At 34.8% G+C, this 19,219-nt stretch overlaps 2 protein-coding genes across 2 annotated transcripts; both read right to left on the reverse strand.

Moving 5' to 3' along the window:
- Positions 1–2,787: 2,787 nt before the first annotated feature.
- Positions 2,788–4,094, reverse strand: LOC121252715. The gene is made up of 2 exons (XM_041152486.1): positions 3,860–4,094; positions 2,788–3,551 (listed from the first exon to the last, which is right to left on the reverse strand). Exon 2 carries the CDS (start codon positions 3,547–3,549, stop codon positions 2,998–3,000), a length of 552 nt encoding a protein of 183 aa, XP_041008420.1. The 5' UTR covers positions 3,550–3,551; positions 3,860–4,094; the 3' UTR covers positions 2,788–2,997.
- A 5,304-nt stretch (positions 4,095–9,398) lies between these two features.
- On the reverse strand, positions 9,399–13,772 carry LOC121252716 (alpha-dioxygenase 1-like). Its single transcript, XM_041152487.1, has 10 exons — positions 13,642–13,772; positions 13,159–13,422; positions 12,445–12,594; positions 12,120–12,253; positions 11,393–11,609; positions 11,078–11,223; positions 10,662–10,889; positions 10,321–10,523; positions 9,943–10,186; positions 9,399–9,713 (listed from the first exon to the last, which is right to left on the reverse strand). The coding sequence occupies exons 1-10, from the start codon at positions 13,762–13,764 to the stop codon at positions 9,488–9,490; spliced, it is 1,935 nt and encodes a 644-aa protein (XP_041008421.1). The 5' UTR covers positions 13,765–13,772; the 3' UTR covers positions 9,399–9,487.
- Between the last annotated feature and the right edge of the window lie 5,447 nt (positions 13,773–19,219).

Below are 19,219 nucleotides of genomic sequence, written 5' to 3' on the forward strand. Positions count from 1 at the left end.
CATGTATTAATATTCTTCTCTCGAGCCAATATGGTTAACCTATTTGCTGAAGTACTGAATCATCCCCAGATACAAAATGTCGAGTTCTCTCAAATAAATTTATTTATTTATTTGTAAATAATAAAGAAGTAATACAGGACTAATTCACTTACCAAAAACAGCCTCAATCGACAACGGCCTCGATCAACAAATTTATACAGTGAGATCATGAAGAAGAACGTGGACAGATGATCCAAATATTAAACCCAATCACATCAATGTGAAAGCTGCTACAGAAGTTTGACAATCCTGATTGGCATATAGTCTGGGCAACATATAGTGCCCGACTGGACGCATACACTCATGTTCTATCATTTTATGATATTATGTGTCTGGCACTGCCGACACAAAGCAATCATGCTAGCTAGCTGCATTGCATGTTGTTTGTCATAACTGGAAAGCTAGCGAAGAATTTTAGTATTAGCAGTAAGAAGATCGAATCAATAACCACGAGAGTCACAAAAGAGTTGCAGTTGGCATGCATATATTGGGGCTAATAAACTCATGTCAAAGAAGAATGTGAGCATGTCTGAGAGGTTGAGATGGGAGTCTATATAGCTTGTCTGTTTGGTCATATCTCAACATCAAGATTGGACGGTATTCGTATATATGGACCAGAACAAAACCTCAGCTGCCAAGTTCACTCCAGGTGTTAGCGGGGCCAACATGCAGCAATGAACACAATAGACATGAAAACAGAAGTGTCTTTTGCGAATTTTGTGAGATTCAGGTATCAATCCTACAAAAATTAAAACTCAGAAATCTCGAATTGTTAAAATGTGAAAACTCCAGTACTGATTTTGCAATTAACTCTAAATAAAAACATCGTACTTTTTTTTTATCAAGCCGTATGTACCCATTCAACTCCCTTGAAAGTTCCTGAGTTTGCTTCTCTATATACATCTCAAGTAAAGCTTGGGGGTTGAGTTCTTGATTAATCTAAGGGTTGGAGCTAAGCTAACTAGTTAGAGCACTATAGCACACATTTTTTGTTTGTTTATACGGGCCTCATGAATCTAGAGTTAACCACAGAGGAAATTATGTACTTGCTGGTGGAAGAATAGAAAATGAGATATTCATATAATTAGCAACAAGACGAACATACTACCATTTCCATGATGACACAACAATTACCGATTGTCACGGCTGTTTGTGAGGGAAATTTAGATCTTGAAGATCCCAAAGCGTAGCAAATGGCATCTAGTATTTCCATTACCATTTCCTCTCGCGCTGATGGACGAATCTTCTATTATTTCTGTTCACTCGCAGCTCTAACATATCTACTTTGCCTCAAACCAAACAGAGAAACAAGCCAATTGGATATAAAACCGCCTTTTGAAAGGGGGCATTGGAAAATATGTCTGAAACTTAATGCAGCACTACTAGATAAGGACTGTCTCCTAAAGAATGCATGCTGTTTGTCTCCTAAAGAATAAAAGAAGCTTAATGGTTACGTAGCGGATGAAAAACAGGATTGACGAGGGACCAACGGCAACAAAAGGTACACAGGGGAGTCCGGTGTAATAAAAAAGGCATAAAAAATCTGCAGTGATGCAACCAATCCATGTCAGTACAGGGGCTCACTTCTTTTACAGCACACTTCCCTAGTCAGTACATTAAGGATAAGATGGACGATGGATAAACTATAGTAAAACTGAACTATGACATGTTAAATTCAAGAACAGCCGCAGAAGATCCTTCTAGTAGTACATCGAGAAGATGACCTTGGAGCACCAGGGTTTCTGTTCCTGAAGGGTTCAGTCATCTTCTACATATGGACGAGAAGAAGACAATTCCTCTTCTTTATCTCCGAAAGATATGCACGTGGCCTAAAACGCCATTTGTTATGCATGTATATCAGAAATCAAGATTGAAAGAATTTGCAGCGTTCTGACATCCCAACTAGATACCATTACTTGACGAACAAGAAACATCCCCAAATGATAATTTTCTCTGATGTCTATAGATGACAACAATAATACCAAAAAAAAAAAAAGTTTACAAAAATACAAGAGGACATCACTCGTCATAGCAAACCTATGCATACAGATCCATTTTGGTTTGTCTAATCAGGCAAAATAATGTTTTATTCAAACCATGCAACATGCACATATATTTGCTACTTGTTAACGGGTAAGAACCCTGAGAATCGTACCCTAAAGCGTAAAATGCCACTGTCCTCAGAGAATAACACAAGAATAAAATTACGTGATTGTAATTATGTTGATTTCCACAGCTCGCTTGTAAATAGGTTCATCTCTTGTATACTTTCTGTGAGCCTGGACTATACCTAATTACGTGATTAATAAAATTTCTTACTTATAAAAAAAATAACAAAAGAAGTTTAAATGCCTAATTCACATTATATCAAAAGACAAAATCTAAGCAGGAAATTCCCCAAAAATGAGAGTGTGGTTATCTAGTTGAAATACACATTAAAGTACTGCAAAACGGGGGGCTATACGATTAAAACACAGAAGGCACAGCTGATATATGATATTATATAATTAATCCTGATTCACAAAGATGAAAATAAGTTCAGTATTGCAAAGTAGTTGTGCAGAAAGACACTATGGATGTGGATCCACAAAGCTACCCAAATGGGTACAAAGGTTACATACAAAGCGTACCCTGATGCAGCAAAATGAACAATTAACAAGAGAGAAAAAAACTCAGATTCTTGAATGATAAGTGATAAAATCAGGCTACGTTCTTATCACCATCTGCAATTTACATTGAGCATCAAAATCAACAAGAAGAAACGCTTACCTGTGTTTGAGCATAATATACTGTCGATCTACAATAAGATGAAAAAGTCTTCAAGAACATAAACTGCAAATTTTGTAACTACGCTCTGAATAGCAACAATTTTATCCATTTACATTAACACCAAAGGCACCACATTCATGAGGGGAAAAAGCATAATTTGAGATTGACACATAAGAATGCTCTGGAACCTCAAGCTTCTACGGAATTGCCAAGCACAAAGGAGAACAGTTCGCGAACCGGCGAAAACTCCACCAACCCGATATCCATGGCAAACCCAGAAACCGGCAACTTCAAGTCCCGTAAAACGCAAAATGCTTCGGCCATCCGAGTCCTCGGGACTTCCTGAGCAACCGCACAATAAGGAATCCACGAGTCCTGGCGATACTCATCCGGAATTTCTATCCCTTCCTTCTTCATTGCATCGCATAACTGCGTCTGGAACTGGAGAAGCGACAACGAAGGTGTAGGCGAAAGAAAAAGTACGTTGTTTTCAGTGGGAAGGCTCCCAATTGAAGAGAAAGATAGAGGCAAAGGTTCCTGCTTCCAAACAAAGCTCTTAACAACGTTTTCGAGCTTCGAGGGGTCGACAAAGGGGCTGGAGAAGAGGGTGATGTGTGGGCGGGATTCGATTTCGATGAGCTGGGTGCTGATTTGGCGGCGAGCGAGCACGTTCCAGGCCTTCAAGACCTGGTTTTCGAGGGCGGGATCGAAGTAAAGCTCTATAGCATAACCTTGTGACATTGCTTTTGAAATTGAAAACCAGAAAGGAAAAGAGTGAATCAAAGATAAAGAAGCAACACCCAAGAACCAAAATTGAGATCTCAGGTAATACAACAAAGAAAAAATTGAACGACAAGTGAAAACTAAAGCATGCTAGCAACACAAAAAGTTAAAATCGAAACCCTATAGATTTAGTACAAGAACAGAGGGAATAAGAAATACCCAAACGAGGCTAGGAAGCGAAAAAAAATTTAATAATCAAAGCAGCAAACAAAGGTTAAAAATAAAAACCCTAGGGGTTTAGAGCAAAAATATAAGGAATAAGAAATACCAGGATGAAATTGAAGGTAAAAGAAGCCAAGGGAGTAAGAAACATGAGGGAGAAAATGGAAGAGAGATAAGAAATGGGCAATTGATGGACGAGAGGGAGAGTTTTTCAGAGGGGTATTGGTAATATATGGTAATGGGAAGTTGAAGAAACAATTACATGTGAAAATGTGGGAGTAAAGTTTCTATCAGAAAGAAACGGGGAATAAAGGGAAGCAATCAAGAGGCTTTTGCCGAGAAACAAGTTGCGAGGTTTACCAACAAGATCTTCTCTAAACTCAGTCCCCAGAGAGAGAGAGAGAGAGAGCTCGGTACGTTAAATACTTCTGAAGCCTTCGCTCTTCGGCAAAGAGAGCAAACGTTCGGAAGTATAATGGATTCTTCGTCTTATTTTTTAAAATACATTATTATTATTATTATTATTATTATTATTTTCATGTAAATTTTTATAATATATTAAATATTAACTTATTTATTTTTTTCATATCATTTAAATATTATATTTTTTAATTTTTTTTATTTATTTCAAATATTTTTTTAACTATAAATGATATCCTTGAATCTTTTAATATTTACAATATCTCTTCGTATGCAATTTGATATAATTATGTTATATTTTAAATTAATTTAAATTTATAAAATAAATTAAAATATAAATTAATTCAAAAAATAAAAAGAAGAGATTTATATATATAATGAAAAGAAGGGGTTAATTCAGTTTTAGATTTTGTCGTTGGTGTCCAATAAAAAAGAAAGTGTGAAAATGAGAAAGAATAATTGAAATGAAAATAAATGAATTTTGAATAAATGGGAAAAATAAATAGCAGGAGAGAGAAACTAATTTAAAATATTTACAATGATGAATAGTTTCCTCCACATCTAGCATGTTATCGTAACAGAATATAAAATAAAGAATGAAATACAAGATCTATTGGATGGCACTTTTAAAAGAATTTCTTTAAATTTAAAAAAAAAAAATGTATTATCAAGCATCCATTGGGAGTGTTCTAAGACCTCGTTTCGATTGGGAGATTAGATGAAATTATTAGTAGTAAAATAGATTTTTGAACAGTAGTTAGATGAAAGGAAAAAAAATATATAAAATTAAAATCTTATTTTTTAATATTATTTTTATTTTAAAATTTGAAAAAATTAATTTTTTTTTTGTAAGTTTGGAAATACTGTATCATAAATAAAAAAAATTGAAAAATTAAAATTTATATTTATAATGTTTATACGTTGAAATGAGATTAGATAAAATAAAATGAGATAAAAGGATGTTGCAATCCAAACGGAGCCTCTTCACTTTCACTCGTCTAGATATGATGTTTCTATACACGTAGAAATATGCGTCTTAGATTGCGTTTATATATTGAACTGAGTTAAGTGGAGATGATAAAATATTGTTAGAATATTATTTTTTAATATTATTATTATTTTAAAATTTAAAAAAGTTGAATTATTTATTATATTTTATATTAAAATTTTAAAAAATTATAATAATAAATTAAGATAAATTTACTTACCAAATGAAGCCTTAATGTCGGTTTAAGAGGTGATGCAGTAAACATGCAATAGAAAATAGCAGTTCTAGGAAGGGCTAGCTAACGGGTAACCGGCCCGCATGCATTTATGCCGATCCTGCGGGGCAACAGGCAAGAACCCTCAAGCAGGACGCGTGGATTTCTGTTGAATTTTACTTGAAATGGGCGGGGCAGGTGCTAGGCAAGATCCATCCGTTTTTTAAGTAGTGACTTTTTCGTAGCAATAATGTGTGGATCCCATGAGATCTCCATTTGTCCCATCCTTACTCTAAATTTTTATAAGGTAATTATTTTACCCCCACGAAACCATAACAACATTTCTTTTTCTCCCATTTCATCCTTTCTCCCCTTTCCTTTTCTCTTCTTCTTCCCTCTTTAGCTCTTACGATGATCTTCTTATCTCCATATTTTTCTTCATTATAACCACAAGCTTGAGTTAATCATCATCCTAACACAAAATATTTCTTGTTTTGTTATTTTTTTCTACGTCTTCTTCGTTGTTTTCGTGACTGAACTTCTATTTTCGTGACAAGCATTTATTTTTGCTATTCTCAAAACAAGAAACTAATGTATCTTTTTTTCTTAGCAAGTTAATATTTATAATTTAAAGCAAATATTACATAAAGAGATCCAGAACTTAATCAGTTTAAGGTTATAAAAAGTGGATCTTTACCACCATTAAAGTCTAATAAACATTGAGGTATTTGAATACAAGGTATGCTGCCAAACAAGTTATTTGTAGCGGTCCATTGCGCCAGTTGATACGCCCATCTGTTATGATATCTATGGATTTTCTATGTTGACCAGCTTTTGAATGACTTTAGAAAGACTGTGATATAAGTGAGGATGTTATGGATAGACCAGTCTGGTGAAAATGAAGGGTATGGTATTGCATTGGTGACCACCTGACTGTCTCCTTCGATGATTATGTCTATGAGATTGACTCGAATAGCTTCCTCTATGGCTAGCGTTGCGGCCATTGCTTCTCCAAAGGTAATTGATAGATTCAATTTTTTGAGTAGTCGCAAATATGATTTCTCTATTGTTTAATCTGCATATAGCTGCTGTAGTGGAAAATTTGTTCTTGACAGCCGCAGCATAAGATAGAGAAACAAAACTTTCTAAAGGCAATATCCATTCTGGAGTTTTGGATGGTGGATTGTTTTTGGCTGTCCACAACAATTGGTGTTCCTTAAAGATTTTTAGCACAGAGTTTGAGAACATTATAGGAGTTTGACTTGGATGTTTGTGGATAACCTAGTTTCGAAGGAACCATAAAGAGTCCTTTGCTATAATATCAAAGAGTTGGAAGTTATGAGTCTCATCTTTATAAGGGTTTAGGAGTTTGGGGTTCAGTATTATTCTGGTCCACTCATAAAAGGGCTGGTTACCAAAAAGAGAGATATCTAAAGGTTAGGGTGAAAGTCTCTGTAAGATTTTAGAGTGGGCACACTTGAGGAAGAGATGTTCAATTGTTTCCTCTTCAGTTTCACAATGGGGGCATAGGGAGTCATTATGGGAGAGGGTTAGGAGAAATTTTAATCTGGATCTTGTTGGAAGAATATTCGAGACAGCTTTCCAGAGGAACAGTTTTTCTATCCTGGATTTTGATTTTCCAAATGTGTTTGTGTATCCAATCAGCTAGCTTTGGTGAGGTGAGTGTTTTGGAAAATTTAAGTGTTGCTGTGAGATCTGATGAATTTATAGGCATATTTGACTGTGAATTTAGAGATTGTTGGTTGGTCCAGATGGGGTGTGGTCAGGCATCCTTGGAGAGCTTGCCTGAGGTAAATGAATTTTTTGGATTGCTCTAACACTATCATTGTGAAATAAAGCAGTCAGGAGAATATCATTCCATCTTTTGGGTTGCACTAGCACTAGAGCAGAGACTGGCAAATCCAGATCGATTTCAATGGAGCAATCTTTGAGGGTGGGTCTAAAACTGTTCAAACTTGGTATCCAGGGGTTCTGCCATACTTTTGTTGTGGTTCCATTTACAATTTGCTTGGCAAAAGTTGGCTAGTAAGATGGGTAAGGTCTTAAGAACACTTTTCCAAAACCAAGAATCTAAAGCTTTTTGGGTTATTTGCAGGAAGGATGATGAGTATAAGAATTTTGTTGAGAGAAATTGTTAGCAGGGACTTGGCTTTTGTGTTGTGAGGTTCTAACCAATTTTTGTTAAAATAGCTTTATTGAAATCCGAACTCACTCGAATTCCTAGTCCACCTTTATGCTTGGGTTGGCATATGGATTGCCAACTCTTAGGGGTGAAGTGAGACTTTTTGTTTGGGAGGAACTCCCACCAGAAGTTCTTGAGATGAGAGTCTTTTTTTTTTTGACAGTTTTTAGGAGGGTGGGAGAGGACAAAGTGTGGATGGAATGGAGCTAGCCACTACCTTGATTAATGTTGTTCTGCCAGTTTGAGAGAGAAGTTTAGACCTCCACCCACTTAATGTGTTTTGAATTTTTTCAAGGATTTATGAGAAGATTTATGTCTTTGATCTGCCTATGTTGAGAGGGAGTCCCAGATGCTTGATGTAAGAGTTGGTTTTTTTGAAAGGGAGAATGGAAGTTATGGATGAGATCAGGTTTACACTGGAATTGGCTCTGAATTGAATGCTAGATTTGTTGTTGTGGATTTTTTGTCCTGACCATTCATAGTAGGTGTTGAGGCATGATCGAATGGATTAGGCTGATTGAGGGGTAGCCATGCTGAAGATTAACAGGTCATCTGCAAAAATGAGGTGGGTTATTGAGGGTTCATTGTTGACAATCTTTATCCCTTACATTGCTTTTAATTAAGTGAGCCTCCCTAGTGGTTAATCTGGATAAGACTTCACTTCCTAGAATGAATAAGAAAGGGAAAAGTGAGTCACCCTGTCTTATGCACTCAGAGATCCAATGTATCCATATCTGACAGAAGCCTAGACTCTTTAATATGGAGATAAGGAAGGGTCATTCCATTTGACAGAAATGAGTTCTTGAGCTATCTATGATGGTGTTATCTTGAATTCATCATTCCATGATATAGTTATAAATATTAAGAAAATTATAAAAAAGAATGTTGAATTCTTTTTAATGAAGTTACAAATATTGAAAAACCTTAAAATATAAAATAAATAAATAAAAACATAATTGATTAAAAATATTAAAAAAATATTTTGGTCTGGGAGTACTGCGGGGTGGCCCGCAATCACCCGCGGCCCGCAGTGTTGTTGGGAGGAGCCGTAAGCCCTCGCGTTTTTTTTTTTTTCCCCTAATTAAAACCGTTCACATGAGTGACGCAGTTATACAAGCTGCGTCACAATTTCTTAATCTTAATATATAATGTATCTTAATCCGATACAAATAGCATGTTCTTCTACTAATTACATTTTGCTTTGAAATTTTAAGGCCTGTTCTATATGTTCTCTTTTATGACGATACTGATATTTTTATTTTTTGTTTGGAATTGTTAGCTTAATTTTAATTTTAAGTGAAAATCAATAATAATGCCTATAACACTATAAAAAATCGAGTATTTGTTACTAGTTATTTGCGACGATAATTGACTCATTTTGGTAGGAAATGGTCATTTAATTCGTAACAAATAACTAGCAGCAAATAAGCATTTTCTTATAGTGTAAATTGTGTTAATAATTAATTATTATTTTTTTGGGTATCTTTGTCTAATTATATAGCTAGTATTATTTAGTAGATATTTATAGTGTTTAAAAGAACTTATCAGCTAGCTCTAATTATATGCCCTAGCTACTTGATTTCAGTTGGCTTATATCAAGGCTTACATTTGAGAGAGAGAGAGAGATACAACGTCTTAAGCATGCAACAAGAATTATGTGTATTATTGTATTAAAACGAAGATGCGACGACGACAATATATATTTTGCTTGTTCTCTTATTAAGAACGAGAATTTATTAACACAGCTAGCATGCATGGATGCAGGTTACATTTAAGGTAATGTCTTATTGAACCATGCATGACTAGTTACACACATTTTCACTTTTGGGATCGAGAAGAACATGATAAAGACATGATCAGGAGATCTTACCGTCCAAATCCAAGTGAGCAATGCATGCATATTGATTGATTATTGGGGAACACGAAGATAGAGTGGGAATGGATTGTGAGATTCTGGAGGGGAATCCCACACTGTGAAGGCACTTGTAGAGTTCATCCATTTCTTTATCAATTCTGGGTAATGACGCTCTATCACATCTTTAAGGCTCTCTGTAGTATTCACCCATTCAAGCCCCTTCTTTGTATATGTCTCTTCGTTGAAATTGCTTGTGAAGAACCTATCTGCTTCCAACCTCCTGCATCCATGCATGCCCAAAGATAACACCATGCACGTTAATTAATTAGATACTTTGAAGCATGTATATAGAAATATAATTTACCTTGAATTTTACCATTGGAGTAAGTAGACCATTTTCCTTCATGTTTACAATGCATGCATGCATGGCTGCGCTACTTCCTAATTTACGTATAATTAATAATAGATTTATATATATATATATATATATATATATATATTATGATTACCTGCTTGCCATTAGTAAGAATATTACGAAAGCTGTTTCACTAATGGCGAACCCTTTGATCTTCTTCTCTGCCATGAGGCCCACAAGCAAGTCGAGCTCTTCAACATCATCACCGTACACTTCTTCAAGCTCTCCAATCGCTTCCTCGTCATCCGTCAGATCTTCCCATTTCAAAATGGGTATCAACAGTAGGGCCCTGCGAAACTCATTGTACCTTGCCACACTCCTCTCTCTGTCTCTATATACTGCAATATTATATTATTATCAAGTACCATAACGTATACATGATGATCATGAGCTCCGATCAATAATATGTATGGCGGTAAATCATTTAGATGAACGTAAGGTACGTTCACATTCGTTGGTGCATGGTACGTACCTTCAAGAGATGGTAGGTCCACATGATCAGGCCTATCATGGCCGTCCACGTCCTGTGGTATAACATCCCTGAGCCATGTGGGATAGTTCCAAAGTTCTAAAGCTCCGCAAGCTTGGTGGCCCATAGATACCATTTGCTTTGCAAACCCAATATCTGCCAAGGTCTTTTCTCCCTTGTGACCTATCAAATTTGCCATAGGGACCCTGAAAATGAAACAACAGTACATTTTAGGGCAAAATTACATGCATATAGTACGTAGCTGCTAGCTATCACAATTCACATATAGTTTTCATGAAAATTGGTTAGGCTAATTTTGATGTTTTAAGATCAGAAGATCATACTTTTCAATCAATGGTGGAGATTTATTCGGCCCGGGTGTGACTGAGATGTCCCTAAGATCAAGATGATCAGGTAGGAGGGAATGCATCCGATAAACACTAACAAACTCCTCAGTCAATGAGTAAGGAACACCATGATTATTGGGTTTCTTTAGACCCACCAAACCTCCCAAAATGACTCCTCCAACGTGACCGAATGTGTCCTTGAATTTCTTTCCCAACAATCCATACCTGAAATTGATTTAATTTCCAAAATCACCACAAAATTAAAGATATATCAAAACAATCGTAGGCAAGAGGTTCATCATTAGCAATGCAACATCTAGCTAGGGGAGATTATGAAGGGATGAACCTTAGTACTATATTTACTACAAGTACTTGTATATAATTTTTTTTGTCTGTAATGAAAGATTAATTACCAGTTGGCGCGCATCGCTGCACGCAACGTATCAGTTTTGAGGAGCTCCACGGTCCAATCTATGGTGTGGACCTTGGCAATCACTGCTGATGTCACTAGCCTTGCACGATGATATAATTCTTCATCATCCAAGTCTCGATATTCCTTCTAAAAAAACCATATATATACATATGAAAGTCATGAATAAGTTTTGAGCTAGCTAGCTAATTGAGAGTCATAGGAAATTAAAGTGTGTGTGTATATATATATATATATATATATATATATATATATATATATATGTATGTATATAAAGCAGCATCTAATGAATTATAACCTTGAGAGTGTCGCAGACTGCATTGTGTTCTTTAACGAAGAGGGCTTGCAAAGTGGAAATGCCAGCCCAACCATTACGAACGTCTCCTGAGACAGGAGTGCCATCTTGATCATGTGGAAGAAGATCAGTATTGGAGTCTATTTTGAGCTTCCCATCTTTGAAAGTTCTCACTTTTTGCAACCTTTCCGCGTTGCTTCCATAGATGGCACTACCATCCCTATTAGATTTTACATTTTTGTTGTCAAAGAAAACAAATCCATCATCTCCCCTAATATACATATATATGGCACTACTATATTATATCGTCATTCATCTTGTGTTTGCCTTTCGAGGTATCTTTAAAACAGGGAGCTGAAAATTACAGCTTGCGGCAATTCATGAGATCAATATTTCTAATTATTTGACGGTCTAATATAGAAAAATATAGACATGACGGTATTAAATGTTGATCACGTGACATTTACCTTACTCGAAAAATCTTACACGAATAATAATATTAATTAAACGTTGTAATGTCCGCACATAATCATGTGTCTATCAGCTTTCTCGAGAATTACTTAAAGATGACCTTTTGCAAAGGATTTATATTTGGGCAGATACTGCTTGTATTTTGCCAAAGAGAGAAACTGCTTTCAATTTGTTATAGAAAACCTTTGATTTTTTCCTTTTATTTTGGAAGTTGGCACACCCTATGGATTGCACATATCTGCACTAGCTAGTTTCTTACCACCATGGTGTACGAATGTTCAGTGCACCCTCCTTTATCTCGTAAAAGTCAGTTGGAACCTCCTTTGTCTTGTAGAACTTGAAAGACTTGAGGGGGCACTGGCTCGCAACTTCTCTGGGTGCAGTCAACTCAATCTGCAATAATTTTGGCCAAAACATAGAGCATGCATACATTCAGGCAGAATACACATGACACACTCACACACACACACGCAGATCATAAAGGAAAACTGTTTTAAGCTTTTTCAAATTTGCTAATTAAGAAGTACTTCAAGATAACAAATTCTTCTTAATTATAAAATAGTTGTGTTTAATATAAACCAGACCTGCTTGGTATCCTCCAAATGATCAATCCAGTCATGTATCATAAACTGAATCCAAGAGGCTGCTATCATGTTGAATTGCTTTCCTGTGTCTGTGAATTTTCTCCGCGCAAGTAGCTTTGTGGCCACCACCATTGGATCTGGTTTCATTAGCTGCATATTCATGTCATGAAGACCAGATTGTTATTGGAATTGAAAATACTAGAAACAAGCGGGAGTAGATCGAGCAATATTCACTCTGGATAAAAAAAAAAAGAAAAAAAAAAGAGAAGAAGCTAGCACATCGTTAATCTATGAGTAACGCTTAATTCTTAATTTTAATAAATACAGCGACTATGAATTTCTTATATATGGTTTAAACTATTTGTAATGCTTCTTTAAGCATCTAAATACAGTGAATGTGAATTTCCTTTGTAGTTATAATTTTCGTAACATCTCGATTAATATATCACTTACATAATATATATCAATAATCATGTTGTGATGACAGACAACTAATTAATCAATTATTTTATTTATGATTGACATGATTAGCATGTTAGTAGTAGTAGTAGTTCAACAAAAATCTAATTACGTGGTGGTCGAAGTTATGCCAATTAATTAGAGTGTTACCACGAATAATTAATATATATATATATCGATCTTTATTTAGTTATATGATGTATGAACAAATATCATATATATTCTCCTAATTAATAATGGAGTAGTACTATATACCTTCTTTTTTTGATCGACCGGGAGAATATTTCTGCCAAAGAAAGTTCCTTCACTGCCTGCACCTTCATTGAAGGGATCGTTGTATTTTCCATCAGCTGTCCTGTACGGATAATCCATGGGGTTGAACCGAACACCGACAGGAGATCTTCCAACGTTGAACAAGTTGTACTCCTCGTGAAGGCGCCGTCGAATAGCCAGATAGATGAGACCTAAGAAGACCGGTAACCGATGCCATATGCCCAACTTATCGATGAAGTGAATAATCTGCAAGAACACACATGAAAGACAAGTACTACTATGTTAAAACAGTATATATCACACTAGGAACTGCGTATTTATTGCGTATTCTGTCGGAAACTAATTAAATCATGTAATAATCGGAAGTAATGCAGAAACATTTGAAGTTTTGAACATGGCATATATAGCAGCTAGGTCAGCTGGTAGCTAGGTATATATAGCATGATAGTTAAGGTGGGATTTTACGAGGAAGAGAAGACGGTCAACGAGAGTCATCTTAGCAACAGTTTCATGGAAGTCATTGTGGATAAGGCGATGGAAAGGTTCAGTTATGAGAGCTCTGATCGATGCCATTATTGCAGACAACATAACCAGTTTCTAATTGCACTCAAGCTTTTTAAATCTTTAACATCAGAACCCTTCATATATATATATATATATATATATATATATATAATAATAATAATAATAATAATAATAAGCTAGCGAATGTGAAACCAGACATAATATTTCATGTGGACGACGGAAATAACGACGAAAGCAAGTCGATCGGCATCACCCACCTCACAAGATGCCATCCGGCGGCCATAATAAAAAAAAGGGTAAAGTACTGCTGCTGATCATGAGATAGTTTTATTTTAACTTTTTTCAACACCATCTTCGAAGATAAGGATGAAACCGCATCATGATTTCGAACATGTCAAGAACAAAATTTAAAAAATATATGCTGACCATAAATAAATTATAACGTATTTTTATATTTATTTTTTAATTATTATTTGATGCAACTAATTACTGGACAAAACAGATGTCATCTCGCATCATCGGTGAGAAGTGGCTTGGCTAACTCCGCTCGAGAGAGCAATTTAATGCGTGTCTTTTCTTCTCTGCCAAATAATTACCAAATAATTATCTATGACGTCAAATTAAGGTAATTCTGTTATATTAATAATATCTCAGATAATTTATAAAAAATAATAAAAATAATATTAAATAGTTTGTAAATATCAATGAAATAGTGTGAGAATATCTAAAAATAGTGCCAATTATATTTTCAAACAGACCCTAACGCAATTTGAAGAATACCAACACTACCCATATAATTACAAAAATATGCATCAAATTATATATATTCTTACATATTTTTTAATTGTGTATAGAGTGTGAGACTTGATAGTATTATAATTTTGGATTTGAAAATTTTGTTAGCCAATATATAAAATAAAAAATAAAAACCAAAACCGACAAGGGGCTTCTTCATGATGACCTTTTCCAGTGTCCATTGCAACGGAAAGTTGAGTGCATGATAAAGACGAAGTTCTCCTTTTTTACTGTGAAATCATCATTTGTCTCAAAAGTTTAAGCTGATGAGAATAGATAGATTTTTATTATTTGTATTATATTCTTAACATTTTTTCTTACGTGTGGGCCAGTATCTCTTTCAATTAATAGGTCCAACACGTGAAATATTTAATTAAATAGGTAGAGTGTAGAGTCCAGGTTCAAACTAATGACCTCTGTTTTGATACCATGTGAAATCATCACTTGTCTCAAAAGTTTAAATTATTGAGTATAAGTAAATTTTTATTATTTATATTATATTCTTAACACTCAGTACTCTCAGACATCATATAAATCTGTGAGAAACAATAAGAAAAAGAGCAATGCTACGTATAGTTTCCATTTGGGGACTGCATTGCAACCCTAGTCAATTTTGTCTTTAAATTTTTTTAAAATTATAATAATATCCTTATCAAAATTGTTCTTTTTTTCTATTTAATAAAGAGCTTGCACATGCAGTCCCCATTTGGAACTATAAATAGAATTTCTCTAAAACAAAATGAAGCAATGCAATCAATGCACAAACCTTTCACTTAAATATTCTCGTAATGGAATTGGCGAGTGTATGTTTCTAGCTTCTACATGATTCCTTAACAATTTTCTTTAATAGGAGACATTTCACAATTTCATTGCTTGAACAAGTTTTTTTACTTGAATTTTAGAATTAACATATATATATATCCATCCTCCATTTAAAAAGAGTTCCAAAATGAGTTGTAAAAAAGATTTGTGTGTAAAAAAAAAAAAAAAAAAAAAAAAAAAAAAAAAAAAAAAAAAACAGAGATGGCGTTGTCCTTCCCCTTCCATTCATCTAAAGTAGAGAAAGCAACTTCCATAGCTTGCTGACGTTGTCTGTCATTGGGAAGGAGCTTCTGGGACGATGGCATTGCCAAATTCGATGAACGGAGGCATGCCCAACAACTCACTGACCAGTGAGCTAGCTAGCAACCACCACACAGTTTGTTGGCAACCTTTGTACCAGCACTCTTCCACACCGTAGCTCTACCCGCCGTGATGCTCCTAGACCCAAATGTCGCCGACAAGGTCACCACTAAATCTCCTTGCCACAGATCTTGAGAAAGCTGTAGAAAGGAGGGGGGAGAAGGGGAGAACGAAAAAATTGATAGAGAGAGGGAACAAAATGAGAGAGGTAGAAAAAATAAAATTTTTTATGCATCCGATTACGCTGGATTCCCCCAACCGGTTGCAAGTAAGTTTTTCCCCGAATATATTCTTTGTGATAATGATCTCGACAGTGAATGAATATACGTAGGCCTAGCTTCTTTAAATCACCACGTTATGCCAAAAGAAAGCCAGCACACAAATATATACCAACTCCTTTAATTAATCTCTCATATATATAATTAATTGGGTTCCACCATTAATCAAAAAGAACTTTCAAAAAGTAGTACTTAATTGGTATCGTTCAATGAGCTCCGAACATGCAAACATGTAAGAAAAGTTGGGTAATGTACCTCTGCTAGTATATGTATAATATTGCAGTACTACTTGGCCACAAGAGTGGTTGAAGCAAATTAATATATTTAATATTATAGATAATGGACTAATTATAGCTTTCGTTTTGTTATCTTGTTTTTATATGTACGTCTTTCAAAAATAAAATAATCTTATCTTGTTTGTGACATTTTGTGGCTGCGCTAAGATATATATATATATATATATATATATATATATATATATATATATAGCTACCTGCAGCTTTAATTAACATGCTTGTAGCTCATGCTTATTAATTCAAGTTACTAAATTAATAGATCAAAGTAATGTTTGGATCAGAGCTGGTAGATTAATATCAGCAAGATCATGATAAGTAGTGTCTTAATTAACAAAGCTAGCTCGATCTTGTACGTACCCTTGCTTTAAAAAATAAAAAATAAAAAAGCTAAAAATAAAAATAACTTAGCACTCTGTTGCATGCATGATCTCCTACTTTAGGAAAAAAAAAAAAAAAAGATAACGTACGTACATGTCAAATTTACACATTTAATCTAATTATTACTAAGAAGATTTAATGATCACTTGTGTAGTACTATATACACAATTAATTGAGGCCCAGCATATCTCCAATTAATATATCAGCCAGTCAATATGCATGCGATCGAACATGGTAATTTATATTTTGTTGAAATATTAATGCTTGTTCCATTAGTAAATTAAGCATATATATATATAATAGATTTCTGATCATCAATTTAGTTGCAGACAATCGATTATAACCCATGATGATATCTCTCTTTATAATATCCTGGAATTCATGAGATCAGGAAGCAAGCACGCTATATAATCAAATCGATCCATATATATGTTGAGAAAAACGATGACAATAAAGTAAATTCAAACACGAGAAAACAAGCAATTACATACGATACAATATTTACATGATTCGGCAAATTGTCTACCTCCACGGGGATTGCAAATGATTTTTATTTCTTGAGGAATCACAATACAATGTATGTAGAACGGCTACTGTTCACTCTGATACAGTACAAGTAAAAAAAGAACAAATATATATGTCATGCAGCGGAAACCCTAAACTCAGCAGAATTAGTGATGTTCGCTCGAGCGGCATGTCCAGCCCACATCGAGCAAACCTGTTTCCCGCAATCGCTCGAGCCATGTGTCAAGCGGCTCCTCAAGCAAATCTCTCTGACTTCCCTCCGCTCGAGCTGTGTGTCGAGCGGTGTCGAGCAAAACTCTCTGACTTGCCTTTGCTTGAGCGGTCTGTTGAGTTGTCTTTGAGCAAAGCTCTCTAACTTGTATTCGCTCGAGCGGCGTGAACCAGACTCCATATAGTCAAGAACATACTCTCAAGGGCATAGTAGGGTCGACGTTTCTTTCAAATCGGTATTAATTAAGATCATGATCTAAATTAATTAGAATTCCATTTTGCGACTTTTCGACCAAGAAGTAAAGCTCAAATATGCCGCCATTTGGATCAAGAGATCGAACATGATCACTTTCACGTGCTATTCAACAACGACGACGACCATAAGAAATAGTACTCTTCCTTAATTTTTTTAATAGATATTACATGAGCAAAGCACATCAAAGACGACCCGGACCAGAGAAACTATTACACAGTACACATGAAGCCCAAAGTCAAGCTCTGCCAAAGCAAGCCCACAATCAAACTGCAAAAGCCCAAAGTCCAGCTACAAGTCGTCTACCTCTCACAGCCTCTGCAAGTCACTTAGCTACAACACATAGAAGTGGAAAAGGATGACTTACTATTATTTAGATTCCATCTGTATATTTACTTATTATTTTTCAATTGTCCTTAGGATGTCAGGATCGGACGGACGTGTATATGAGGCCTCTTCTTGTACCTTTCATTATTCCGATTTCGAGAATGCACAGTACAGAATTTTCAGCCTTTTCATGCATCATGCTCTCTGCACCTTAGTGCTTTACAAAAACAGCGAGAAATTGTACCTACTTTATTCCATGAATTAATTGCTATATAATATCTATAGTCTCATTTTAAAATTAACTCCTATTTTTCAACTCGCTCGCACAGCATGATCATCACTAGCTATCGTCTCTTTCTCCAACAAAAATGAAGAGTGATTTCTTGTACAATATTAATAAATATACATATCTACAGACGTAGTACTTCAGCTACAACTAATAAATATAAATAAATACTATATTAATAGTTATATATAGCAAAGTCATGATATTTTTCTTAGAGTACTTTTACATTCACGAAATAGATTGGATAAAGATTCAGAGAATGATGAGATGCACAATAGTTGCATGTGAAAACTGGATAGTTAAACTATATATAAATAAAAATATTTAAATAAAGCAAAATATATATATATATATATATATATAGAGAGAGAGAGAGAGAGAGAGAGAGAGAGAATCATGAGTACAATATATATACCTGAAAATAGAAAAAGAACAAGAAATTGAAAGAAAAAAATAAAGTTAGTCTACATACAGTTCTCATTTAGGGACTGTTCATGCAAGCTCATACAGTTATATTTAAAAACAATTAAAATTATAATAATATCATTTTTAAAATAATATTTTTCCCCTTTTACCCACAATTATCAATAATAATGGAACTGCATATGTAAGTTTACCACTTATGACTGTAAATAGAATATCTCATAAAGATATTATTGAAGCTAAAATATAGCTAGCTAAACTTTCATTAATTAAACCAAGCCTTGTTCTATATATGGAGCTAGTGTTCTTTTAATAATCTTGGATATTTATAAGTTTTCGGGTATAGCTAGCTTTCGTATTGCATTTGCACGTTAAGCGAAAATCAATGATATATAAAATGGCTGCAAATAAAATTCTCCTCTCCGTTTTATTCTGATGATTTAGTACGTAGATATTATATACACACAAGCACATGGGCTCTTTCCTTGAAGAATTGTTCATTTTTCATCGAATCCACACACACACAGAGAGAGAGAGAGAGAGAGAGAGAGAGAGAGAGAGAGAG

The sequence above is a fragment of the Juglans microcarpa x Juglans regia genome, chromosome 2S (genome assembly GCF_004785595.1).
Source record: "Juglans microcarpa x Juglans regia isolate MS1-56 chromosome 2S, Jm3101_v1.0, whole genome shotgun sequence".
In the NCBI taxonomy this organism is placed as follows: Eukaryota; Viridiplantae; Streptophyta; class Magnoliopsida; order Fagales; family Juglandaceae; genus Juglans; species Juglans microcarpa x Juglans regia.

What these genes read in the sequence shown, in the direction of transcription:
- LOC121252716 (XM_041152487.1), bottom strand. Translation starts at nt 13,764, where the DNA reads ATGTTGTCTGCAATAATGGCATCGATCAGAGCTCTCATAACTGAACCT. An exon ending in TTGACCGTCTTCTCTTCCTC is followed by an intron (nt 13,423 to 13,641) that starts GTAAAATCCCAC and finishes GTGTTCTTGCAG; the next exon opens with ATTATTCACTTCATCGATAA. An exon ending in ATTTGGAGGATACCAAGCAG is followed by an intron (nt 12,254 to 12,444) that starts GTCTGGTTTATA and finishes AAATTATTGCAG; the next exon opens with ATTGAGTTGACTGCACCCAG.
- LOC121252715 (XM_041152486.1), bottom strand. Translation starts at nt 3,549, where the DNA reads ATGTCACAAGGTTATGCTATAGAGCTTTACTTCGATCCCGCCCTCGAA.